This window comes from Coturnix japonica, chromosome 1 (genome assembly GCF_054131305.1).
Source record: "Coturnix japonica strain WE chromosome 1, WE-NBRP24, whole genome shotgun sequence".
Lineage (NCBI taxonomy): Eukaryota > Metazoa > Chordata > Aves > Galliformes > Phasianidae > Coturnix > Coturnix japonica.
Genome location: NC_140663.1, coordinates 112,579,009 through 112,606,798, shown reverse-complemented (window position 1 = coordinate 112,606,798; position 27,790 = coordinate 112,579,009). Strand labels below are relative to the sequence as shown.

The 27,790-nt window shown below is 41.0% G+C and overlaps 1 protein-coding gene across 3 annotated transcripts; it reads right to left on the bottom strand.

The window, feature by feature from the left end:
- Nucleotides 1-326: 326 nt before the first annotated feature.
- GEMIN8 (gem nuclear organelle associated protein 8) lies at nucleotides 327-27,522 on the bottom strand. 3 transcript variants are annotated; one of them, XM_015848454.3, is made up of 5 exons: nucleotides 27,446-27,522; nucleotides 26,722-26,772; nucleotides 22,602-22,637; nucleotides 19,692-20,115; nucleotides 327-1,968 (listed from the first exon to the last, which is right to left on the bottom strand). In XM_015848454.3, exons 3-5 carry the CDS (start codon nucleotides 22,623-22,625, stop codon nucleotides 1,712-1,714), a joined length of 705 nt encoding a protein of 234 aa, XP_015703940.2. In that variant the 5' UTR covers nucleotides 22,626-22,637; nucleotides 26,722-26,772; nucleotides 27,446-27,522; the 3' UTR covers nucleotides 327-1,711. The 3 variants fall into 3 exon arrangements, with proteins under 3 accessions (XP_015703940.2, XP_015703945.2, XP_085406652.1); XM_015848459.3 differs by lacking the exon at nucleotides 26,722-26,772; XM_085550526.1 differs by lacking the exons at nucleotides 26,722-26,772; nucleotides 27,446-27,522 and adding an exon at nucleotides 27,019-27,040.
- Between the last annotated feature and the right edge of the window lie 268 nt (nucleotides 27,523-27,790).

Here is a 27,790-nt window from a genome sequence, read left to right as displayed (position 1 = left end):
TTGAAATCAAGAACAGCCCAGTCCTAAGCATCCCTTCTTTCTTTAGTGAACTGTGCAGGGGAGACATCACCACCACAATGGAAACAGAGAATACTGTGCATATGATTGGGCTCTCCTGCCCATTTTGTACCATATTCTGTGGTATGGTACTGACTGGCATTCCTTTGAAAGTCCTGTCAACATTCTTTGTGCTCCTTACTACGTTAAAACTGTGACTAGTTTTAATGCAACACTTTCTAACTAATACAGCAGCAAAGAGACATCTTTATATCTGAGAAATGGAGTGCAAAAGTTTTGTTTGTTTTTGTTTTAAACCAATTACAACACATCTTTAAGAACATTTATTGGTCAACAAGGAAGTCCATACAAAATACTAGATTTCTGACAAAATCCAACAAAAAACAAGAGTGAAGACAAATGTGGGGCTGTAATTCAGAACATGCCTCCCTCATGTGTCAAGCGTGACTTATTCATATCATCAATCACATCCCTAACAAGTCTTGAACATCGGTGGATTTTAATTTCAGTGTTTAACTCCATCTCTTCACACCTAATGAAGAGTGAAGGAGGCAGAACTGAACTCAAAACACTGATTTAAAAAGCATGGTTAACTACTAGTGAAAACCAAGTCTCCAACCTGCACCTCAGATTTGGTTTGGAGCAGCTGACTGCAGCAGAGAAAACCAAACACAATGGCATGAGAAGTTAATTTCAGCTGTGACTTTCTCTGCTGTGGAGAAAAGGCACACAAATGTTTGTCGTAAGTAAAACAGCGTGCTGATCCTTTGCTCTGCCATGGTAATAGTGCTTAAAACAAACTACAGAACTTCAGCACGCAGCAGTACGTAGCAGCAGTGCTTCACAGTTAAAGACTGATACATCTTCCTTCAAGCTTCAAATCAATAAGACGTTTCTATTAGAATGGCAAAAATAATTGTTGGCATTGGCTCAAAAAGCATTTTGTCCTCTTAGGGATCTCTTTTGCTAGAAATATCTCTAACAGACAGGACCGCATCAAGCTCTTCCCCCAAACTCCCCACCTTCTTCATTAAAACATTTTCCTATCTAATTTTCTGTTAGAGCTGAACTCCTGCCAGGCAAGTATCAGTCTTGAAGAAAAACTTCCTGCTTTATTATATGCCTTTGAAAAAGGAATTCCAATGGCCAGGCTACAGTAATCTGATATGTTGTGTCTTGACCACTGGGCTCCTGGCTCTCAAAGAGAAAAAAATCAAAAGATCAGGTGACACAACACTTCAAGCTGTGTTGCGTTAAGCTGGATCCAAACGCTGCTATATTAAATTAGACTAAAGAATAAGACGACTTAGTTTCCTAAATGGAATGAGATGACAATTTGTATAGCCTTTTTCATTTTGTAATTGCTGTTAATTTCTTCCAGTTCATTAGGTGTTGTCACATTTCTCACCTGCATGGTCAAGCCAGGCTGACAGCAAATGAGTGAAACAAACTTCAGACAGTTACAGTGCTATCTCTCCCTTTTACTAATTGGCAATGGTATGTATGTAAATGAACTGACCATCACTACAGATGATGTAAAAGGAACAGAGAGAGAAAAAAAATCACTCTGTCCTTGCTGGATCCTTCCCTAAAACCAATCCAAAACCGGCACGTGCAGTTTATTCTTTCAGCAGCACAGCTTGAGGCAACTGTCCCTACAGCTATATGCCAGGTCAGAGCACAGTCCAGGTACTCACAACTTGAGAGGAATAATTGGCCAGTATTTGGGCTGTTTTTTGTCACAATTTCTATCAAAAATAAGCTGCATGGCAGTCTCCATAGCAAGGATTTTGGCAGCTTCATCACCGTACAGTTTCTCCATTTCTGCCATTCTTCTCTCCCCAGGCCTTTCTGCAGGTGGCTCCACAGAACGCTTCGTGTTTCTGTAAAGGTCTTGATCAGCTTCCACATACATTTCTTGCTGCTCAGCTTCCAGCTGCTGCTGTCTCCCTACACAACAGAAACACAAGACACGTACATTACTGATCTATCACCCAATCACATTTCATTTTAACTTCTGAAGTAGTACATATTCAAATCTGTGGTGGGTCTAGATAGCCCAGATTCACTCATTTAGGGTGCTGCCAACTTCTTCAAGGGAAGAAGATCCTGGAAAACACAGAAAACCTTTCTGTTAGTAATAAAAAGTAGTAACTAGAGTTGCTTCAGTTCTTCCCTAATGTACACAAGTCCTGAAGAGAAAAAAACAACTGTGAGAGTTGGCTTCCAAAGTAATTACTTAGCAGCTGAGATAATGAAACAATGCATAGGACAGTGCAACTTTAGCTGAACCACAGCCAAGGGAAAATGTAATCAGTTTCTGCTCTCTGAAAATGAACGAACCGGTCTGTCACGCAAGTGTCAACCATCAAATGTAACCAATGAAACACAGCTGTAAGCATTGTGTTTAGACAAACCAGCCAACCTCATCCATTCTGCATGACCTGCAAAGTTCAAAACTGACAGCCTTACTGTCATTGCTTTAAAGGCAGGACAAAACAACAGCTAACACATATCCTTGCACCACATCTTTTAAAGAGGATTCAAACTGGTTCAGAGAGGTGAAACGCTGGAACTGATCTGCCAAAAATCCTCCTTGCTAAGGCCAGTTTTGAAGCAAGAAATTGGTTTTGCATGCACATAAGGATACCCTCACTTCATGAATGCTACTCTGAGGGAATAAACAATGCTCTATGCAATTAAAACAAAGCATGTATAGGACTCGTCTCTAATGGGAGACATTTATACATGATGAAGAAAATCACCTGGCAGGTACTGAACTTCTTCACCTACCAATAACAAATGATGGTTCCCAAAACTTCATCATAGGAATGGTACGCTGTTAATGTGAACACTTTTAAAACAAACAAACAAGAGGGACTGAGTTCACTGGTCAGGATGCAGTAATCACATACAGGACATACTTCTCAGTCTTTGGTGCTACGGACCCCTTCTCCCCTTCCTCAGAGAGATAATCTAGCTTCTACCAAACACACAACATCTGCAAACCCTAACCCAAAGCTAAGTACCCTGACATATCCATGTCAAACATTTGCAGTTTATTGTTACACTGCAAAGCCCTGTATGCAGCAGCCAACTGACTGTCAGACTTAATATCAGAATTACCCCCTGTACCTCATTCACAGAAAACAGGCATTTTCAACAATGTAAGGATAAACTTCAGTTCTGGTATCTGTTTGTTAAGAGAGGGACAGGGAAAGCTTTTGTTCTTCCATTTCCACCATTTTGTGTTGATAGAGGAAGGGCAGCAGTGCTTGAGGGGCTACCAGAATCATAGAGGTTGGAAGGGACCTCTGGAGACCACTGAGCTCAATCCCCTTGTAATCTACTCCAAAGAGATGCTTCAGTTTCAGTGCTGCTTCCCCAGAGTGTGCTGCATTGCCAGAACTCATGAGGAAACCTACATTAGAGGTCCATGTGTATTTCTGGAAGAGTCAGATCTAATTAAAAATATTAACACCACCTACAGAGGGCCCAGCATCATGAGAACGGGCTTAGAGCTCAGGTGGCACAGGTCACTTAGATTGCATTGAAGCAAACTTTGTGGGACACCAGGCTGCCCACAACAAGGTAACATGCTTAAGGACAAACCTGCTGCAAATTATGCAACTGAATATTCCTTGACAAACCCCAAAAATCTATGCTGGAAAAACATCTCCTGCTGCAGGTTACAGAGCAAAACTCTGGCAGGGCAATGAACTGTACCCACATTTATTGACAACAATTTGTTCACAAAGACAATTCCTTCTACTTCTGTATTGTCCAAATTTGTTACTCATTACTTCTATAGCTACATACTAGAAACAGCTGCTTCCTCACATGCCTGAGAATATCTCTGATAGTTCACTGCACACAGTAACACTTAACAATTAATTTCTCTGGAGATATATAATGAATCCTTCTCTTTGGAAATTAAATACGTTTCTAGCAGAAGCTTTATGACGGATGAGTGGATTACAGTTTAGTGTGCATCAATCTCTATTTGAAGCACAGAGTGGTTCATAAACCCACAGATCCTGATATTAACAATCAAAATAATAATGTGAATTTTGATTCTACTCTCTGAATTACCTCATGAACCTCTGAAGCACATATTTTACATTGCACTTTATTAATCACACGTAACACCATTAACTTTCCAACCTAACTAACTATTCCACATCAACTGGCTAAAAAATTCCCAGATCGACAATACTACATAGTTCTAGATCTAAGAATGAGCTTTAGACAGTCTGAACGTAGGCAGCGCACAGAAGTCTGTCACCCACAGCTTTTAATTGCAGAGGCTGAATTTGAGTACAGAATACGTTATCTGTAGCTAGTAATGCCACAGTAGCTGCATGCAAGATGTAGTTTCCCATCAGTTATTTGTGGAGAGGTACCACTGTGAGAAGTGACAGTGCTGGCACCATTCGGCATCGTGGCAATCATGTAAAGAGAAGCCATAGCATAAAATGGGTATGTAGGCTACTGCTTTTATCAAAGCAGTTCATCATCATCATAGTATCACAGTCTTGTGCAGGTTGGAAGGGACCTTAGAGATCATTGAGTCCAACCCCCGGGATTCGAGCCTCCTGTGTAGCAGAGCGGCACTTCTACCACTTGCACCACAGGGAGATTCAATCCTGGGCCCCGGTGTTGCAAAGCGGCACCACTGCGCCACTGTGGCACACATTATCATTTCCAGCCAAATACTGAGATAAGAAAGAAGATGGCTGAGAAAGTTCTATCCTGTTGAGAAGCACACTAATTACCTTTGGTGGACAGTGAAGCACAACTCCCCTAACTTAGTCAGTGCGGGTTCTGTTACCTCAAGATTTACTATGCAATAAATGTGAAACAAATATATGTATATTTTTACACAGTTCTGAGAAGTTTCTCCTTTTACTTCACACAAGCAGGAATAAACCCTAGTGCTTTCCTCTATAGCATGCAGTTTCAACTTCTGGCAAGCTTCACTTCCCCCTGTTGTGAAAAAGCACTTTGCAGATGGTCAAAAGGCAGGCACACTGCAGCAGCAGTGTTTGGTTGCCATACCAAGGATAAGCATTGCTGACATTTTCTTGACTGGCCAGTTCTGTTTGTTCCCAAACATTCTCCTCTCCCTCAAAACAATTTCCAGAAGTAACTTATCCCTTCTAAGTCCACTTCTGTGAAGCCATAGCTAAAAACTGGCCAAAAGCAGTTCAGACACCTTTGTCCAAGTGCAGTAAGTAATCTTTTCTTCATCTCTCAGGAATACCAAGATCTCTACCCAAGTCATACTGCATTCTGGGACATCATCAATTATTCTAGGTCTTCTGAAAGAAGGTTTTTTTCCTCCCACTTTTTCTTGCCTGCTACGGATATTGGCTTTTAATTTTGGATATACCAGGTGAAAGAAATGTGAATGAATGCGGGCAATGACCTTCATCCTCGGGCTGCCAAAAGCAGGATAAACAGTAAAAAAATCTTGGCTAGTCACTGCATTTGTGGTTTCATATGCACACAAATACCATTCTGCACGCTTTCTGTGGAGCTCTGACCAAAGCTCTTCAAGATGTAAGTAATTTCCCCAATAGGCTCTCAGAAACTCAGAGGTCTTGTTCCTTCTACTTTATAAGAAGAAGAAGGTTGTATACTGCTTAGTCTGATTTAAGTTGTTGTTCTTTGTTTGTAGTGTTCTGTGAGAAGATTAAGAAGCAAACAGAAAACATCTCCGGAATTCACCCTTTTCTTATTAAAACAAAAAAATAAAGAAAAAAAAATCTCAAAACCAAAATGCAAGAAAATCCTCATATTTGGAGACAAGTCTTCATGAAGAGATTTTTCAACACAAATAAAAGCAAGGACAGTAACTATCTACGCTGAATTTTCACTGAAGGCAGTGGAAAAACTAACACCCAGCATCCTATCATGTCTTGTACCATTTTTAGCTCTTTGTAGTTATACGCCTGGCCCTTAGCTTGCTGTAGCCCAGTGATCACACACAAGCTGATAGCATTTATCACAATGCAGATCTCCCTGTTCCCACTTCTCTGGGTGCACAACACCTGCAGCTGGCTGTGCTACTGGATGCTGATCTGCACCATGGCAGCTATGCCATGAGACCAAAGTCCTTCTTGCCCTATATGTCAAACAGCCTCCACTGACTTCCAATTTCTTGCCTATCTAGCACATTATTCTTGAAGGAATTACTTTACTTTTCCTAGTCTCGATTCTGCTTTTTCTTTTCCATGCTTTCAGATCAACCTATACCCCTGTTCACATATTCGTCTGCTTATTTCAAGTGATTAATGAATCTGTTACTGCTGCATGTGCACTTTCTGAGCTTTCTCATCCTATCTTAAATGCTACCTGAGCTGAGCTTGAGCAGCCCACGCTGACAGCGTTAAAAACACTTCCCTTTTCTACTGATTAAAGACTCCTAGTTCCCTGCCTTTGAATGCCACTTCCCACAAGCCTATCTGCTGTGTTAAATATTCTGCCCACACAGGCTTCTCAATGCAAAATGCCAGATTCTTCAGCTCCCCCAGAAAACTAAACAGCTCTACATGAAGTTACATGGTTTCTCTGAAGCGACAGCACCAGACCATTTTATTACACCAGTAGTTGTATAAACCAGGCATACCATGTAGAAAATCCCAATCTTCACCTAAAGGTATTCTAACAAAATAAGGATTTCAATTTAAAGATTTGCCAATACTCAAGGTTGAGAAGGGAAGGAGTTAAAAGAAATAGAATATTTCACCATGTATATCTACAAGCAATGCAATGTTCTGAAGAAAAAAAAAGAAGGAAAGAAAATGCTCTGTTGCAGGCTTTGAAGTAAGAGCAGATGTGATTCCTTGGCAGGCTGAAACTGTGGTTCCACAGACATTCTTCTTTTCCCAGCTACAAAACTAGCTTATGCAGTTCTTGCTTCTCTCTTTCTCCCCTTTGCTACATGTTCCAGCTCACAAGCCCCTCAAGATGCTGGTATAACTGTCCCAGGGGCACTACACTGCATCCCACAAAGAAGTTATATTTAATCTTGGTACAGTTTAGTGTCTTGGCACCACGAGCTGAACTAAAGTGGCAGCATGGAAGCAGAAATGAATGGGCTGGGAAGAAAAACAACCTAACCTGGCTTTGGCACTAAGAAATATTCGCTGAACCACAGTCTGACTGAAAACTTAAGGGTAAAAGCAGGAAATAGTCTAAGAAACATGAGTGTCTCCCTAAGAAAGATGAAGTAGCAACAGGCTGTCAGAGCAGACAGGAAACGGATTTTGCAAATCTAAAGTACTCAGTTTGATAGCTTCGTTATTATAACAGACTGCTACAAATTTCAAAGAAGAAACTCCTGTAGAAACAGGGCCAGATCACTTACTAAGACAACAAGTGACTGGATGTTATCTTTGAAACCGAGGTGAACATACAGCCAGGAAGCAAGGTTAGAGCCACAGCGTTCCACTCCCTGGTTTGCTACTGAATAGTACTTTACCACTCTCATTAATTATCCACATCACGATTCAGTGTAATTGCTCTACAAAAGGAGTCTAATGCTTTCCTACCTGATAATTATGAAGAATTAATTATCTCATACAATTTTGAAATTTTTGGAGTAAGTAACTGGATTAAAGCCGCGCAGTTAATTGGAGATTAAAAAAGCTGATTTCTGTTCCACAAATAGGATTAAAAACCAAGTAGGGCTGTCTTGTAGTCTCCAAAACAAACTGCCCAAGCTCCTAGATAGAAACAATACAAGCCTTCATGTCCATGTTTACACTAGTAGTAGGCTACACTGGTTACCATCCAGCTAAACAACCATTAACTTTTGGTTTTATTTCCTCCTACTACTTTCCACAACAGAGCCCTTAAGAAGGGATATTCTTATCTCCAGCAGAGAATAAACTGAAGCAAAACCCATCAACACGAGTTAACCAGCCGGCTCCATAGAACTCCAAGTGGAAGCCTGCTCTAGAAAGTGGAATAGTCTGAATGTAGCGGGATCATATATCCCGTAGCCACACAGAGAACACAAAACACACATGCACACTCAAGGTAACTAACCATAGCAGTGTATCACACAAACCAGAGATACAAAGACACCCCGACTGTACATTTGCACCACCTAAAAGAATTAAAAAGCTAGGAGGCTGCTGACCACCATACAGAAATTAATACAGGATCAGGCACTGGCAGCTGCCTCTAGTACGGATCAAGCCTCCAGAAATAAGATTAAATACAAACCAGCTGACTCTGCACTCCCATCCCCCAAACGACTCCAATCTGTCGTTGATGGCAACAGTGCTGACGCCAGACAAAGACACCAGCGCTAGAGTAAACAGAAGGATTACTTAAATCTATATATAACTGTATCCATATATACACACACGCATATATGGCACAGCCGGAGTAGATCGAACAAAGAAATACACAGAATTAGAAGCGCTTCTTTAAAAGCAAACCAAAACAATTAGGAAACATGAGTTTCACTACCAGCTTTGTATGTGTCCTGAATAGAAAGTAGGCACACGCATTCGGAAGACAGCATTCTGAGGTGTACAGAGTGCTTGATGGCTAAACAAAACTGAATGTTTGGTGCTTCCATGGGAACAAAAAGGAGTAGCCTGTATGAGCCTTTTAAAATGAACTCATACATTAGAATTTCACTTAAATTTTCTCCTTGATTCTAGCTACAAACTATACTGCTGACTTCAAGCTTGTTCTATGGCAAAGCAACTCAGCAGGGAAATCTGCTAAGTTACCAAAGCGAAGACTTTTGAAAGCAACCTATGCCCACATCACCAATTTTTTGAGTGAAAGCACTGACTATGAACAGACCTTTCTGTTAACCAGCAGGTCCAGAAGTTAGTGTCACTGTAGCCATGTGGAACTAACAATCACTAATCCATAAAATTGAGATAAAATTAATCTCAGCAGGAAATATACATTTTTTTTCCATGCTTGTAGTACACTAAACACAAAACCCTACAGTGTGTTGCCCGACCAACAATTTTGTAAGGGACATCTGGAACTAAAGAAAACAGCACATAAAACAAAACTTAGAAAAGAAAGGACCGAGGGGTAACTTTGGAAATTAACTTTCCTTCTTAAGTTTCTCATTGCTACTATGCTAAGAAAAACAACCCACATAACAAATTAGGACTTCAAAGCCACTGCAATAGTTTAAGAGCAATGCCAGGATGCATACAAACAAAACACAAAATAAATGCTTAGTTCTGTTTCTAATCTTGTCTTTCGCCTAGCATCATTTCATTGCTCTAGCAAATTAGATTAGATTTACTTAAACGCATAAGGTTAAATAGTTGTGCCTAGTATGGAAAAACACAACAACAATAACAAGATGAAAACCTGCAGATGTGTGCCTATCATACCTTCTGCAAGAGGAAATGCTTGACACTAGAAATAATTCAAGAGCCCCTTGCTGGAGCAGAGCTCTAAGCACTGTCTCATTTCAAAAAGGCAGCTTTCAGCACCCTGGCTTCTACAAAGTTAACACTCATCAAGTAGGAGCTTTATGTCTCCCTTCTGTGACTTCAGCAGTGCAATTATCAAGTGCAAGAAACACTGAAGAGACTTGATGAAGATTTCACATGAGGAGAGCCATCAGAATAAAATCCTAAAGGACAAAGGAGGACCCATGGAACTACTGGCCAGCGAGCTTCATTTCTGTGCCAGTGGAAAGACCATGGAATAGATCTTCCTAGAAGATATGTTAAGGCACATGAAGGATGAGTAGATGACCCAAGACAGCCAGTGTGGCTTCACTAAGGGAAGGTGATGCCTGACCACTTTGTTGGCCTTCTGTGATGCAGTGAGGTCAATGGCGGACAAGAGGAAGGTGACTGATGCCATCTACCCAGACTTGTGCGAAGCCTTTGACATGGTCCCTCACCACAACCTTATCTCTACATTAGAGACTTGAGTGGTGGACTATTCAGTGGATAAAGAATTGGTTGGAAGGCTGTAGAACGAGGCTTGTGGTGAATGGCATTATGCACAGGTGGAAGCCAGTGAAGAGTGGTGTCCCTCAGGGATCTGGCTTGGGACTGGTGCTCTTCAACATCTTCATCAACAACACTGATGATGGGCTCGAGTGCACCCTCAACAAGTTTGCTGACGACACCAAACTGAGCAGTGCAGTTGACAAATTAGAAGGAAGAGATGCCATCCAGAGGAACGCTGACAAACTCCAAAGGTGGGCCCATGTGAACCTAATGAAGTTCAGCATAGAAAAGTGCAAGGTTTTGCACGTGGGTTGGAGTAATCCCAAATACGTATACAGACTGAGAGAAGAAGAACTTGAAAGTAGCCCTGCTGAGAAAGACCTGGGGGACCTGGTGGATGAAAATCTGAACATGAGCCAGCAGTGTGCTCTTGCAGCTTGGAAAGCAAGAGGTATCCTGGGCTCCATCAGAAGAGGGGTGGCCAGCAGGGACAGGGAGGTGATTGTCCTTTACTCAGCCCTTGTGAGGCCCCATCTGGAGTACTGCATCCAGGCCTGGGGATCCAGTACAGGAAAGATGTGGAGCTGCTGGAGAGGGTCTAGAGAGGCTGTTGATGCTCTGTTGATTGCCATAAAGGTGATCAAGACCAGGTTGGATGGGGCCCTGGGCTGCGTGGTCTAGTACCAGATCAGGAAGTTGGTGGCCCTGCCTGTGGCAGGGGGTTTGGAGCTTCATGATCCTTGGGGTCACTTCCAACCCAAGTCATTGTAAGATTTAAACTCCACAGCATGTTCTCAACAAAAGTCAGTAGCTAACACGAATGGAGGAACACAAAAGCAGGAAAACGCAAGTAATCAGCGATCACCAGCTTTACCTACTGAGAAATAGAAAGATCAGAAAAAAGTAGATGCTTCTTCCCCATACACCACCAAAGCCAGTCAGATAATTTGCTAACTGCCACCTCAGCACCTCCTCCTCTCTAACACATTACCATGATGACATCTCATGCTCTGGACCCTTCCACAGTTTCTCAGACTCCTCCTCACAACACCACTGGCCAAAAATCCCAGAGCAGTGACAACTGATGAATTTGAAATCTTTGGTGTCCCTTCTAATCAGCAACCACATGAAAAACTGCAGATCTAGAAATAAAGATGTTCCACAAGGCATGTGTAGAGTAAGGTCAGAAGAATAGTGGTTTTGTAGTATTTGAACAACTATATTAAAATAAGGGTCTAACATTCTTTTAGGAAAACTACGTTCCTTTGCGAAGTTTCCCTAATTTCTACGTGAATATAGAGCTGATTTTTAAAGCAACAACCACAGCTTTGGCAATTATAAATGAATTTAAACCCAAGAGACTCTTATCCAGCTAAACGTGGACAATAACAATCACCAGTATAGCACACATGCTGTTTAATTTCCGTACATACACACTTTCAGTACAAATAGCCACTTAAGATTTATTCATTTTATATTGTCTCCATGACTTCAGTGTATGGCAGAACGTTTTGACAACTTAAATGTATGTCTTTGAAAATATCAAGGGAAAGCTCTGACATCAGATAAACAGGTTTTTGTACTTTGGAGGCAAATAACAAATATAACACTAATGAACAGCTGGATCAATCCATGCTGAGCACTTCATATGCTTGCAGTACAACTTCTTTTTAAGTGCACTGACATATCAACAAACTTCTCTATGTTTCTGAGAGACAGGAAAGTACCTCTGTGCCCCTGTACTAAAATCCAAAACAGGGAATCTGGACACAAACTCCTAGAGCAGAAGATGACTTAAATTCTTGGAATGGATGGGCTTCGTAGAAGACCATATCATAACATATCACAGGTGTTCAGCTCTGCCACTGGAAGAGACAGAATGACAGTGTTTCATTGCACACAGGAGTTTAAGATGCATCTTCTTTTGGATACGATTTTTAACTGGAAAGTATGGATGGGGAAAGGAAGATTATTACTTTGGATATTAAATTTCATCCATTTTGATAGATTTGTGGATGCAGTCCCAAATGACATGTCCAAGACCATGATGGCATCCTATAAAGGCCACCTGAGTCTGAGACTGGTAGCCTCTGTATCTCTCAATTTTGAGCATGCAAAGAAGTAAGTTTCTACAAGAGCCAGGCAAAAGGAAGTCTTTCAACTCGCAAGTTTCTATCCACGCAGCACCCACAGCCCCTGATTACACTGGGCAAGAATTCCATCTGGATGTTTCTGATAAAACTGAGGAACAGTGAAAGATGTTGATAAGAAAATGGTTCCTCTGAAATTCTGGCTTTAGCAACATCACATTAAAATTTGCAGAGCTAAGTTACATCTCCAAGCAAATCCATACAAGACGTTTGCTTTCTAAGAGTGATCTAAAATGTTAAATGCTCCAAGTATTGTTGCACCATACTCTGTTGTAGATTCTGAGCAGATTTTGGAAATAAAAAGCATAAAAAATGTGCACCGTGGTTACATTCATTTCTAACCATGGTCCTTGCAAATGCATTCCCTCCAGTACTATAAGCCTTAACACTTTAAATGTCCATGCTACAGCAGCTCCCCTAAGCAGACACAAAAAAAGACTGGGTTAGAAAATACTTAATTCATAGCCTCTGCCCAGTTACAGGGTTATGAGCACTACATTAAAGATGGATGAATTCAGATTTATCATCACAAAACTGAGTCAGAGCTCTCTCCTAATTGCAAGCATTTAGACGTCCACAAGTGCCACATGTGGCACCCAGACGGAACCACTAATCCAGGCATTTTAAGAGCAATAGGAAAGTGCATAACGAAGTGTCTGAGTCCAGTGATTAACACTGAATGACTTTTACACCACTTCCCTAGAGCTATCAGCGTGGTCTCACCTGCTCTTTTCCACTGCAGCTGCAGCTGCTTTCACAGGCTCCCCTGCAGGGACAAAGAATGAAGACAAGACTAGGGGAACCACACAGAGCAGCTGCAGATGCTTACAGCATAAGCAAGCAGACAGACGTTACTTCAGAAAATTACCAGCACAAGTTCCCAGCTTAAGTAGATTCTATGTGTTCACTCACCTAACCTTATGAAAGTTGTTCTTGCTCTAACAAGAAGACAGGGAAGGGATTCCTTGAGGTCTTCTGGGTGGCTCTTTACTAGAGCTTTGTAGAACCCAGGTACAATACTGCAGTATACTTTCATACTTTGGAAACTGCATGGACACAAAACAGGTGATGACACTCCACTTGTCTGACATAAAACTGAATTGCCAATTTATTTGTACAGAGAAAGTTCCAATAGCTGACCTGTCAAAGCTACAGAAGTGACCATGTACACAACTGCAAACTATGGAGCAGTTTTCACTGGATCCTTCCGAGACCACCAACTATCAAGGCTTCACAGCAGACCTACATGCAGATGGTAAGGGGCAAAGGCAGCTGGGAGGAGCAGTGATGTCTGTCCTATGCATCTTATCCTCACAACCACAAGAAAAATACTCAGTTAAGGAGGAATTTTACCACAGCAATGATTTACAAAGAGCAGTAACAATACAAGGTTACCATACTCCACTGATTCACTTATAACTTAGGAACAAAAGCTCTCTGGGAGAAAAGGAGTTGAAATTTTGCGCTCATTCAGTAAAGGTGATGTCAGTAGGATGTATACAGAAGTACTGAGATGTCAGGTATCTCCATTTTTTCTTTCATTTAATGGAAGTGAAGAATGCTTCAATAGCTGTCTTAGTCTGAAAATATGTATTAAACTTCGGAAACCCATGGTTAAAATCTCACCCTTTATTTTTCTGTCTCCTCATAAAGGTGGTGAAAAATTGTGGATTTTTTCTTTGCTTCTGCAGCAAGGAGGCATTCTTCTACCACCAATTTCCAAATAATAACAACCTCTATTTTGATTGCACCAGTCTGTGTACTTGAGAATCATAGAATCACCAAGGTTGGAAAAGACCTAAAAGATCCTCCAGTCCAACCGTTCACCTATTACTAATAGCTTCCACTAAACCATGGCTCTCAACACAACATCCAGTTGTTTCTTGAACACCCCCAGGGTCGGTGACTCCACCACCCTCCCTGGGTAGCCCATTCCAGTGCCTGACCACCCTTTCTGAGAAGTAATACATCCTAATGTCCAGCCTGAATCTCCCCTGGTGCAGCTTAAAACCATTCCCTCTAGTTCTATCACTGATTACATGAGAGAAGAGGCCAACCCCCAGCTCACTACAACCTCCCTTCAGGAAGTTACTGAGAGCAATAAGGTCTCCCCTGAGCCTCCTCTTCTCCAGACACAGGGGCCCAAAATTGGACACAGAAGGCTCTACTGCTGCAGGATAAAAGGTTCAGTCATTAAAAGAAGGCATTTATCCTTCCATTAAATAAAATAAACAAACAAACCACCCCATGCCTCCAAAAGGCATACCTTTGAGATATCTAAAGCACCCACATGTATTGTGGAGAGCACTCAATTTCACAAGTTCTTCTCAAAAACTTCAGCAATCTGGCTTACAAAGACAGTGGTAAAAATCTGTATGATGGCAAGGCTGACAAGCCAAGGAGTCAAACAGACATTTATAGTGTCACCATGCACACTGTTTTGACAGTCCAGGATAGGGAAAACGAAGCATAAAGATGCTGGTCATCTAGAGAACTAAAGTCTCACAGAGCAAAATGAGTAACAGAAAGAAACATTTATTTCTTTCACTTTTGGTAAAGCATGGTAACAAACATGAGCATAAAAGCCCGTATTTTCCAAAGTACAAAGGCTTTAAACAAAACCCCAAACTTCATGGATCTGGTATTATTCAGACAAGTTTAAAAAACATGGAAAATTCCTTTAGTTCCTTGTCATGGAAGAGGCAGTGGCAACTGTCATCTTCCTCTGAAACCCAAGGGAAAAAACTTACAAATTGCAGATTTGAAACAAACATCTTCATTCAGCATTTCCTTTCAATTCCTTCTTCTTCTTCTTCTTCTTTTTTTTTTTTTTTTTTTTTTTTTTTTTAAAGGCTTTCCATCTGGCACAAAAATTTTAAGTTGAGACAACATTATTTTGGGAACAGCTGGAGGGTCTATGTGGGCAATACAAACAGAGGCTTTAATGGAAAATAAGAGTCGTAGCGTTAACAACTGACAGCCCATTATCTTACAGTAATGAGCTGACATGACAGTACTTTCCTTTGCTTTTGTTTTTAAATAAAAGACACTGTTTCATTGCCTGTTGGCTGCCACAGAATGGTTCTCAATGTATTTGCAATGCTGTATTTGCTCAATTACAGCAGTCATCTTCTCTTGTATGTAAAAAGGGAACAAAGAAAAACTGCGTAACAACAAACTACATATCAAAGGCTAAATTTGGAAGTGCAATAAATAAAATACATGCAATTAGACAGTTCACTGAATTGTTAGGCTTATGAATCACAGAATTGTAGGGGTTGGAAGGGACCTCTAGAGATCATCGAGTCCAGCCCCCCTGCCAAAGCAGGCTCCCTATACCACGTCACACAGGTAGGCGTCCAGGCGGGTCTTGAATATCTCCAGAGAAGGAGACTCCACCACCTCCCTGGGCAGCCTGTTCCAGTGCTCCGTCACCCTCACTGTAAAGAAGTTCTTCCACACATTCGTGCGGAACTTCCTATGCTGTGCTTTCATCCCATTACCCCTAGTCCTGTCCCCACGCACTACTGAAAAGAGACCAGCCTCGCCACTATGGCCCCCACACCTCAGGCATTTATAAACCTGGATCAAGTCCCCTCTCAGCCTTCTTTTCTCAAGGCTAAACAATCTGAATCTTACTTTCTTATTTGTGTCCCTTTAATTTTTGCAAATGTAAGAAGACAATGTATTCAGCTCTAGGACACTTGGAGAATTAAGTACACTACCTAGGTCTGACAGGTGTCATAACTTAGAACAATGATTTCATGCTTTTTAACAGCCTTAGTGAAGACTTAAATGCTAGTACAAACATCCCCAGGAAGCACAGGGTACTAGGATCATCAGTTAAGATGAAGGACAAAACCCCTTAGAACAGATACGCTCAATAATTGTGATTGCACATGAAGATAAACAACTGAAAAGAAATCAAAACTGCATGAAAGGAATTCTATCCAAATGTACAGGATATCTAGAATATGGAAGAAATTTATGGTGCATTAATGTGTCTGAGCTCATACAGACTCAGCAGAACTCTGCTCTCAATTTCTTTGGGGCATTCCAGGAACACATAACTTGACTGCAACACATGACAAGAATATAAAAACTATGAGGAATTTGATATGAATTCAAAGACAAAAAAAAGATTGTTTGCGAACAACTGTATCCCTGCTAAGTGTTAAATCATGCAGCGAGACTTAGAACTTGCCAGCTTTGAAGGCTTTACTGTACAAGTCAGCCAACAACTGAAAAAAAAATGCTGAAGAATAGGCATAGTCCTGTAAATCTGTGCTAGTTACTGAAAGCTGGAGTAAACCTGAAGTTCTTTTCTGTGGCTAGTTTAAAATGATAGCTTCCTTCTCTTTGAAATTCCTTTGCAATTAGTATTGACTTGCATTTTACCACCCAGACATATGTCGTTCCCACCCACACCTCAGGCCTACTTAAGTCTTCCAATTAAAGTTTGCAAGATGTTCTCTTCTAAGGTCTGTGACTCCTGTTACCTCCAGCGGACTCTTTAACCGGCACTAGAAGTGAGAGTCTGATCATTTCAGTCTATTTGATTACTCTTTCACATGTTGATGAGACATGGGTCATGGCTGAGAACCAGCTGTATTTAACTTGGTAAATCAAAGCTCTCATCCTACACACGTCCAAATTACGTCTGTGTACTATTTCCTAATTTTGCAGGTCTTGAAAAACAGACCTGGTCGTCATCCATTACAAAACTAAACTAATTCTCCATGCTCTATACTAATATAACCCTCCCATAGGAGACCCAATCCCCTCTTTGGCCCTTTGCTCTTCTCCCATGTGTCTCACACTTCAGCAAAATGCCCATAAACATATATCAAACTCATGCACAGCACTCATTTCAAAAGAAGAGTGAGCCAGATGTTTGCTTGCAAGTGTATATCAAGGCGGATAGTTTAAAGGCTGTGAACTCCACCTGGACCCACTTACTTACATCAGAGGAAGAAAACTCGAGACACAGCTTTCCCTTAATGCTCTGACACTTCACCTGATCGCCAAGGTCTCTACTGATAATTCTCCTTTGACATGCCCAGTTTAAAGAGAATTTAAAATTCTCACCTCAACACTAAAAGTGGCTCTCACAGAGATGGTGCCTAAATAGCAGGCGTTACTGAACTTCATAATGCCTATGTTTCTCTAGAGATCTGTTCCTGAAGGTGGTGAGACAGCCCATGACATAAAGTCTGGGATTAAAATGAAAAGCTATCAGAGGGGAAATAAGTAAGCATAGGTTTGCTTTGTGCATTTGTATTTTCTCAGTTTTCTTGAGTATCAATACGGAACTACAGGGATTCTTCAGCACACTACAGAAGACAGAATGTGGTAGTGTAACGGACTGCACCTTAATGAGCTTCTAACTTTCATTTCATCTTGTTCTGGAAAGGAATCCAAGAAAGCACAGGAACAGGCTGCCCAGGGACGTGGTGGAGTCTCCTTCTCTGGAGATATTCAAGACCTGCCTGGACGCCTACCTGTGTGACGTGGTGTAGGGAACCTGCTTTGGCAGGGGGTTGGACTCGATGATCTCTAGAGGTCTCTTCCAACCCCTACAATTCTGTGATTCTGTGAAAGGGAATAACACTACCTCACTGTGTGATACTGCCTTAAACAGTCTCCATATCAGCTCATTTCCATACAATGAGGGAAACAAAGATTTTCTCCTCTTCCCGCTACTTATGCTACATGAGAAACTTCAACAGGACAAAAAATGCATTTTACTTTTCTTTCTCCCCCCTGCAAGAAAAAAAATATTCTTCTGAACAAGCTTATACAATAGTTTTAATTATTCGTAAAATTAGCATTTAGATAGCACCAGTCACCCAAGAGTTCTGTAACACTTCTATATTTTAATTAAATCCAGCCCTTGTTTACTTTTTCATCCCTTGAATAATTACATGCAACTATTACCTTCACTTTATCATACCACAAAGAAACTTCAATTTACAAAAAAACTGAGGCACGCAGTAGCTCAAGGCCAGATTCTGCTTAACTTTGGACAAAGATATCTCACTGAATAAAGTGAAGTCACGCTTACCCACAAATAGGCTAGTATATGGCACAGAGCAGAAACCTAAACATTCCAAAAAGACTCCTAGTATCTCTGTGGTGGAAGGAACAGAAGTCAAATCTGTATTCTGAGTCACAAGCCACTTCCTGATTCACCTGCTCATCATAAAGGATCAAATCATATTTTTAGCAAGAGCGGTCAGTAGAGGGGTCAGGAATAGACTGAACAGCTATACCAAGGTCATATAGGATATTTGTGACAAAGAGCATCTGTAAGCCCAGATTTTCCAATTTCCAGGACAGCACTTTAATCACTCACACACCTTTAAACACCATTAATCATAAAGATAATATATATATATATATCTCAAAGAAAGTACTGCATTTCTAGAATTAGCCAAGCATCTTAGAGTACCCTGTACCTCATTAAAGGAATGTTTCAGAGGAAGACATCAAGCTGATGCTGAAAAACCATGGAGAGAAAGGGCTGGTACATCACACACTACCACTTGAGCTCTTTGGCTCATGTTTCTTTGCTAACTAAAGAAACAGTGCACCATACTGACAGGAAGCACAAAGTTAAAGCTGAAGAGTCTCAGCTCACTGGATACCTCAGATCAAAGACCTTATAATAACATGACTTCTATTTTTCCCTCCCAATCACTGCTTTTATTATCCTTTTTTTTTTTTTTTTTTCTTTCTTTTAGAATATTTCCCTCTTTCGGTATGTAAAGAAAGCTCAATTAAACATTCATTCTGAGTATTTCCTATTTGAATTAAGAGGAACAGTTGTTCTCATCATACTACTTCTTAAAAACAGATCATTAATCTCCCTGCAATATTTGTATATGAAATAAACTACTTTTTTTTTTTTTTTTTTTTTTTTTAAACAAAGGAATTGCACAGAAAAAAAAAGATGATGATCAAGATCCGACATAAATAGTAAATCTTTGGCTTACATTTCCTGCCTAATGACTTGGCTTCAGATCAAGATGCAAAATAAAGAGAAACTTCTGGTATAGTATAGAATGAAGAGTACCTTAGGGATGCAGAGACAAGAGAAAGGTCTTGGAATTTTACTGTTGGGTTAGCCAAGAAAGAACAAACAAAATGGCTGCTCCATATTATAGAACACATTGAGGTTCACCCTAGGGTTCAGTGATGCAGCGAAGCACTTCCTCTGGGTTCCCCGCTCAGACATACAGCATGTTAACTATATTTAAACTTCAGTTTCAAGAACTCCGAAATTTTTAAGAATACTATCTCCAAGACAAAGCACGTTATTCTCCTCCTTGCAGTCATAATTCTCTCTCTTTCTCACAGAAGGTGTTTGAATATTTTTCTACCAGTTATTTATGAGCCGAACTCAACAGCACCCACTGGTTTTGCCTGATTTGATCTGCTTGACTTGTCTACCTACAGTGCCTGCTTATTTGTGTAACTGCTATAAAATCTGTAAACTCTGAAGCTGTCCATGACTCAACGGCATGGTCACGAAGCACAAGAAAACACAAAACAAGAACAGACTTACGTAGTTCTTCCCGATGCCTCTCTGTTTGGGCAAAAAACTGGCGAAGTTCCTCTGTGATTTCCATGTTACTCAGGTCATATTCAAACTCCCCTTCGGACTCTGAGTCTTCCTCCACTTCAGAGTCTTCCTCTTCCTCCTCCCTGTCATCATGCTCCTTCCTTGGCTGGGCATCCATGTACTGCTGAGCTCTGCCATGTGGGCCATAGTTGAAAAAATGGTTGTGGGTACACGAGGGGTCATCCCCATCCCAATCTGAGTAGCGGCTACTTGGAGAAGCTGCATAAGGTGGCCATGGTACGTGACAAAGGGACTCCATGGCTTTCCTGTAGGCTTCCTGGTGCCTACGCATCCAGCGCATAGCTAAATCATAGTGCTTCCAATATCTTGCATACATTTTCTGAAAATACCATGGCTCAGTTTCTTCCTGCATCCGAATGGCGGGGAGATGCACATGGAAGAGAAAACAAGCAGTAATTGAGAGATAAAACACTGAGTAAGTCCTACATTCGTATTTTAATCATTGACTGCTCTTTTCCTATGAAAAAAAAATATATCTGAAAAAAAAGGGTAACTGTTAACACAGTACAAATGCATTACACTTCATTACTCTTACAAGAGATTGTTTTTTCATCGTCATATCTACCAAGGAAGAATTAACAGCTCACTGTTGTAGTGTCCAGGAGGTGTTTTCCATACAAGTGTTAGTACTTTTAAGGTGAAAGTCAGTGTTTTTTTTTTTAGGGAAAACGCTGTGTGGGTATATTCCACATCTCCTTTAACCACTCACATGAGTTTTAAGAACAGAGTCATTCCAAGGTGTATGTATTACAACTGACACCTGATTTCCAAATCCGCAGGCGGAAAACACAAGAGATTAAAATTCCTCCATATTAAACAAAGGCATTCATTTTATCCAGTAACTTATTTCCTCCATCTGCCTGCCAAAATAAGTTTCTCAGGAAAGGTCAAATGGCAATTCAGCCAAGTTCATATAGCCATCGTGGCCTTGATCAAAAACAAGTCTGTATTTAGCCAACTGCCAGCTGCCAGTAAATTTCCCTTTTGTACTCATCAGCAACCAGAACATGAAAAAGGGTAACAAAGTACCACTGATAAAGCACATGGAAAAATAATTCTATAAAGGGAAACGTATTGCAACAACACCTTCTCTTGTCCTACATCTGATCTTAGTTTCCCTGAAAAGGCTCAGTTTCACTCTGTTCACGTTCCAGTAGCAACTGAAAAGCCCTGCAGTCCTTCTACCCCCGAGCCCCTTCATACAGGCCATTTCAACTCTATCCTCACTCTACTCTCAAAATCAGGAGATAACAGAGGATCTTAAAAGAAAGCCACAGAGTAGTAACCTAAAATCTAGGACAAATAAAACATATAGCCATTCTCCCTCCCTCCTGTCCCATCTTGATTTCTATAGAAAGTCTTTTATCTAGGCAAAACAGAACGTTTGTTAAATGAGAAGACTTTAATTAAACCACCTTTTGGCAAACACTCAATCCATGGCAAGATTAGCCAAGGTTTTCAGAGATGAATGTGACGTTTACAGCCCTTTATTAGTTTTCTTTCCATTTTATTCTTTTTTTAGTGGCATATAAGAAAAAACTCAACTGCTACGTCTTCCTTCTTTCTACAAAGCTGAGCACACTACTCCGTAAGGGGTCTATACTATAAACGCTCCCTTTCTAGGTAACTGCTATGTGCTTTCAGAAATAAAGGATCCCCAGCCATGAGTCCATTATAAAAAAAAAAACAAAAAAACACAATAAAACAAACTTGCATTCCTTAATAACTTCTGATTAAAATAGCACCCTAATGGTGAAGAGCTACAGGGCTCAGCAATCTGATTTAAAAGCCCAGATAACAATTCATGGATGTTAAACTTCATAGCATTGATGCTTGTTTTAGTCCAAAACTGTGTTGCTAGAAGACTTATCATTTGAGATTTATTCCTCAAATGAGTAGGTGCAAGAGAAGCATCTGCCTTCCATATGGAGTTTCTTCATTCTTAATCATCCAGTGACCTAAAAGCTACAATATACAATGTTTTTTTCATTTATTTATTGTTCTTCCTTTGCTAAAGAATGTCACAGTGACTCCTCGTACTTCAACAGATGAGAACGTTCTGTTGTCAAATTTGATACATTCACAGGTTACTTGCAGAACATTTTATTATTCCCACTACTTAAAAATCCAGTTTTGAAACATTATGCAGCTTGACAGAAGCAGAGATCTCCTACATTCTATATATTTACTAAAACGACAATATATTCTTTTAAAGCTCAAAAAATATCTCCGGTTCGTCTCAAATGTTTCTAAAAGAGCCCTTACTCTAAGCTCTGGAATCCAGCTGGTTGACTGGCTCCAGTTGTTAATTTAGGAGAAAGGAAGACAAAAAGCCAGTTCATGGAGACAGGACTGTGATGCTGGTGCCTGTCCAAGAACTTTTTATGGCTTTTCTGCTGAAAATGACCCTTAAAACCCCCCATTTTACATTTGAATTTTAAAAATCCATCTGTTAAAAAAGAAATTACAGACATGTTTTACACTGGTGTGGAAAGAGGAAGGGAACACTTTAAAGTCTATCTTAGTTCTATGTCTGTGCTTTTTCAGCTGCAGAATAAATGGAAATAAGAGATTTCCTCAAGAAAACAAAGGCTATAAATCTAAGGCAAATGATCAGAGTCCTCTGTTATTTTCCTGTTATGACTCTGGAGCCTCCCCAGGAGTAGACAAATCACTCGCTGTTGTAATCTGAATTCTGTTTCATAGCCATTTAGATACTTTCACATCTAATTTTTACATGTCTGTGTTGACAACTCAATAAAAGTGTTTATATGCATTTTGTATATAAAATGTGACTAAGCAATCCCATCGACAACAATAAAGACTGCTTACCATCTCTTGCGGAGTTTGCTCCATGATCACAGTGAACTAGAAAACAAAATAGCAGCTTTTAATTCGTATGAATATGCATGAGGATGGTCACAAGTAATCAATATATTTTTTATAAACTTGAGTACTATGACCGGGTCATTCTGTGATTCTGTGACCTATAGATATTGAATACCCTTTCTCTGTTGTGGCTTGCTGAAGTCTCTTATTAGTAGTTTTTTATTAGTCAGTACAAAACCCACTCCTTAGAATTCTTCTCTACAATACACAGGTTAAAAGGGAGCCATCTACTACTATACAGCCCAAAATGCTGGGACTAAATGATTTCCACATTACTATCTTCCATGTTATCCCACATATTATACTTATACAACCTTTACCTTCTGAAGAAAACACGTAACAAGCGAACATCAAAGAAATCAAACACAGTGTCCTTGCTTTTTAGCAGCATCTGCACAGAGACACCCATAAAAGTTGTAACACAAAATGTTTAAAGTCATCTTAACTTCACTTTTGTAAATCTTCTGATTAAACTTAGAGAGCACTTATAAGTGCATAAAACCCTTTCTTCTGATTTACTGATCTTTTTGTCCAGACAGCCAATCCTGTCTCCTGCAAAGAAAACATACACCAACACAGGCTGCAATAACATTTTTGAATGTGAGGAAAAGGAGAGAGGAATTGGGGCAATGGGAGAGGAGGGAGAAAAGAAAGGAAAAGGAAAAGAGAGACGGAAAAGAGAGACGGAAAAGAGAGACGGAAAAGAGAGACGGAAAAGAGAGACGGAAAAGAGAGACGGAAAAGAGAGACGGAAAAGAGAGACGGAAAAGAGAGACGGAAAAGAGAGACGGAAAAGAGAGACGGAAAAGAGAGACGGAAAAGAGAGACGGAAAAGAGAGACGGAAAAGAGAGACGGAAAAGAGAGACGGAAAAGAGAGACGGAAAAGAGAGACGGAAAAGAGAGACGGAAAAGAGAGACGGAAAAGAGAGACGGAAAAGAGAGACGGAAAAGAGAGACGGAAAAGAGAGACGGAAAAGAGAGACGGAAAAGAGAGACGGAAAAGAGAGACGGAAAAGAGAGACGGAAAAGAGAGACGGAAAAGAGAGACGGAAAAGAGAGACGGAAAAGAGAGACGGAAAAGAGAGACGGAAAAGAGAGACGGAAAAGAGAGACGGAAAAGAGAGACGGAAAAGAGAGACGGAAAAGAGAGACGGAAAAGAGAGACGGAAAAGAGAGACGGAAAAGAGAGACGGAAAAGAGAGACGGAAAAGAGAGACGGAAAAGAGAGACGGAAAAGAGAGACGGAAAAGAGAGACGGAAAAGAGAAAAGAGAGAGGGGAAGGGAAGGAAGGTAAGGAGCAAGAGCATGAACAAGATTACTGTAACCACAAGGTTTTCTGCCCAGAGAAGTTGCGAATGCCCCATCCCTGGAGATGTTTCAAGGTCAGGTTGGATATAGCCCTGGGCAGCCTAGTTGGTAACCCCACTTATGGCAGGGGACTGGAGCTTTTAAGACCCTTCCAACTCAAGTCAACTCTATGATTCTTAGGCTGGATTTGTATTTGCCATCATTTTCAGTGTGATCTTCCAGCATGAATCACTGAGAAATATTCCAACTGACCTCCCTACCTGACAATTATTTTATTACAACATTAATTGCTTCACCCACCTACTTCCTCCCAGTACTGTCATTCAAAACTTAATGTACATGATGCCTGTGAAAGGTAACAGGAACCCAGCACACTAAACCACCACCGCTACCCATAAAACATAGTCAAAGGCTCTTCCCGGCAATGCTGGAATACAGCCAGGACAGCACTTACTTACAACTGTTGTAGATTTAAACCAGCATAAAACTAGGATTTTTCACAATGCATGTGAATACAGGACAAATACCACTTGTGCTCTGCCTCCCATTTAATACTCCCAATTAAACAGCAATTTTTTGCCTCTTAAGACAAAATATACTGAGTGAAAGAATAAGGATGAGCCACATTCAAAGAAAATGCAAATCATGAAGCTACCACAAAGGCAGATTATTGCCCTTCGTATGGCACACACCAAGCTCAAACCCATAAATCCTTAGTCAGATCAACAGGAGCCCTACGTACACAAGCAGTCCATTGCAATCAATGGGATGACACATAAGTGAGTAAAAGAACTGCATCATTAGGCAAACCAAGTGATGAATTCACTGTATTCCCCCCTGCCTACTTAAAGTACAGAGAATAAAACCCAAAACTGAGATCACTGAAAAACACTGCAGTGACTTGTAACATTTGCCATCCACACCTACATAGAAGCCTCATGGGCTATCCCCCTGCACACTTCAAACATCTCATTTCCCATGCTACCTCTTGTCAAAACTTTTAGCTCCATTCTCATGAATTACGTGTGTACTTTCTGTCTCTTTCCCATACACATCTGGACACTGTCAAGGTCACTGTGTCTTTTCCTTATACTTAAAAATCTAAGCTCATGGTAGCCAACTCTTCAATTTCCACTTCAGAAATAAAAATTAGGTACATTTCACATTCATTATCCCCCTAATTCCTCCTACGTGACACAAGGTTCTTTGAACTAGCTTCAGCATAAATAGAAATCAGGTTCAGAGCCTAATGTAAATGTACTTTATAAAGCAGTAACTAGTGAAGTTTGATACTTTATTATTAATACACACACATACATGTGTTCTCTAATGAGGAAGGGAGAAAACTTGGTGAAACTATTCAACTCTATTAAGTGTACGAAATATGAAAGAAAATAATGAATGAAAGCTTTTTCTTTGGTAAGTTGTACTGCTTCATTTTCTCTGTTTTAGAATATTTCTCCATAGATAATTAAGTATGTGTTTAACCAAAACATGCTTGTTTCTTTATCAGCACCAGGCATGTAAACATTAATGAAAGTAAATATATCTGATCAAAGCAATGACAGCACTCAATTTGTTAGGAGTCAAATGAAGTTAAGACCAACTGTTGCATTTTAAGACTTGGTAATACAGTACGGGAACAAAACCATCTTCTGGTGTTAGATATAGTGCTGTCACATGGCTGCCATACTAGAGGCTACAGGTACAGCTCAAAAGGCCTATTAATGCAGGATGCAGGATCAAAGAGATTCTGACTTTATTTAGAACAATGATGACTGCAAAATAAATCAGGCTGTGGTACTGAGATAAGAACACAAGATATTATTGTTAAAGAAAGGTGAACTTCTGAGAAATTCAACAGAGTTCTTCACCAAAACATTTATACAAAGCTTTCCTGAAAAACTAATCTACATTTGTATAAGAAATGCCCCAAACAACAGATATAGAACCACAAACATTACTGCTAATGCTTCTTCTCCTTGAGTAGGATCAGATAGTTGAGAGACTTTCTGAGCTACCAAGAGGTTTTGGCATTCAAAGCCAAACTGTGTCCCCTCTGTGAACCCTTTTTTCCACAGCATCCCATGGCTGTAAGTAATTTAAGGTGCTAAACATCAATCCACACTGGGTACCTTCACACTCGCCCACTTAAAGCTCTTAAATAATAATCCAAAAGTTTAGTAAGATAACACAAGCCATCATATATCAATAGTGTGCACTACATCAATAGTGTACACCTTCTGACAAATACCTACTGCATTATTTGTTTATTTATTTCTGCTTCTAATGCAGAATTACCAGGAGAGTGAACTGTCTGAAGAGTGCTTTGATTATATGCTTTAGATTAAATATCTGGTGCATGATGTTAACTTTAATACCAAAGTGCCCTAGTTACAGTTAGGAAGACATTTCCACTCTGTGACTGCTAAAACAGTTGGCTATACCAGTATATCCCTTAAAAAGAAAGAAAAAGAGGAAAAATTCCCAACCGTATAGACTGCATTCTTCTCTAAGAATGGCCATAAATAGAAGATCTGCCTGGGACTCAGGGGTCAATCACAGCTGGCCATTAGGTTGTGGATGCCCCGTCCTTGGAGGTGTTCAAGACCAGGTTGGATGGGGCCCTGGGCAACCTGATCTAGTAAAGGTGTAAGTTTGGTGGCCCTGCCAGGCAGGGGGGTTGGAACTACATGATCCTTGAGGTCCCTTCCAACCCAGGTCATTCTGTGAAGTACAAGGGGAAGACTTACCTATTGCTACAATGTCTTCGTACTAATCTCATACACCAACAGTGCTAATTCCTGCAAACAAATTGCATGTAAGTCACAATCATGATCACTGTGGGGGCTTAAATAACACAGTTGCAAACCAGGCATACTGATCAAACTTCAGAGTGTGTCAGGACCAAACCAAGCAGAGCCTGAGGGCAGTAACCTTGTGCTGCTGCTGAAAAGAGGGTAATTAAGATCCAGGACACAAACCCACGTGGGCCCAAAGCTGAGGCCGATGGTGCAGTGCAATGACCAGCAGCCCCAGTCAGCTTTTACCTCGTTGGACCTCATCGCTTCAGTCATTAGCTTGGAAAAGAACGAAACTTCATAGCTTTGAAGGCAAAACCAACTTCCTGCTCTCACATACGTGGTGCCCAAACTCCGATTAGAGCCCTGTAACTCAGGCCACGGGCCGATAGACACACGCTGCCATGGAGGTCTGTGTGCAGCACACACGGGGCCGTGCCCCCAGTGCACCGACGATTTGCGGAGGAAAGGACGGCAGAAACCTCGACTCCTTAAGCCGATTTGCGTGCCATAAACGCTGTTTATCCGCCCCCACCAGGCGCCCAAGCTCTGAAAGCACGACTAACTCCCCACAAACTGCTCGTTCTCCCGCTAACGCCGCCACCTTCCCCGGCCCGTCCCTCCCGCAGCATTCTCGGCGTAAGGGAGAGGCCTCGGCCGCAGCCTAAATACCCACCCAGGCAGCCCGAGCATCCGGCGGCGAAGGGAACCGAGAAGAACCGGCCCTGGCGCTCCGTCGCTCCCTTCCGGCGTGCACACAGAGCGGCACGGCCACAGGGGCTTCCTCCGCTGCTTCCGCCTGACCCTGACTGGAGCCGCGGCGCCATCTTGTGGGAAGCCGGGCCACAGCACAGAATCACAGAATCACAGAATCACAGAATCACAGAATCACAGAATCACAGAATGACCCGGGTTGGAAGGGACCTCAAGGACCATGTAGTTCCAACCCCCCTGCCTGGCAGGGCCACCAAACATACACATTTACTAGATCAGGTTGCCCATGGACCCGTCCAACCTGGCC

Excerpts from the sequence above, each read along its gene's own strand:
- GEMIN8 (XM_085550526.1), bottom strand. Across the intron at positions 20,116-22,601 it reads AGCAAACTCCGCAAGAGATG|GAAGAAACTGAGCCATGGTA; the intron begins GTAAGCAGTCTT and ends ATTCGGATGCAG. Across the intron at positions 1,969-19,691 it reads GAGGCATCGGGAAGAACTAC|GGAGACAGCAGCAGCTGGAA; the intron begins GTAAGTCTGTTC and ends TCTGTTGTGTAG.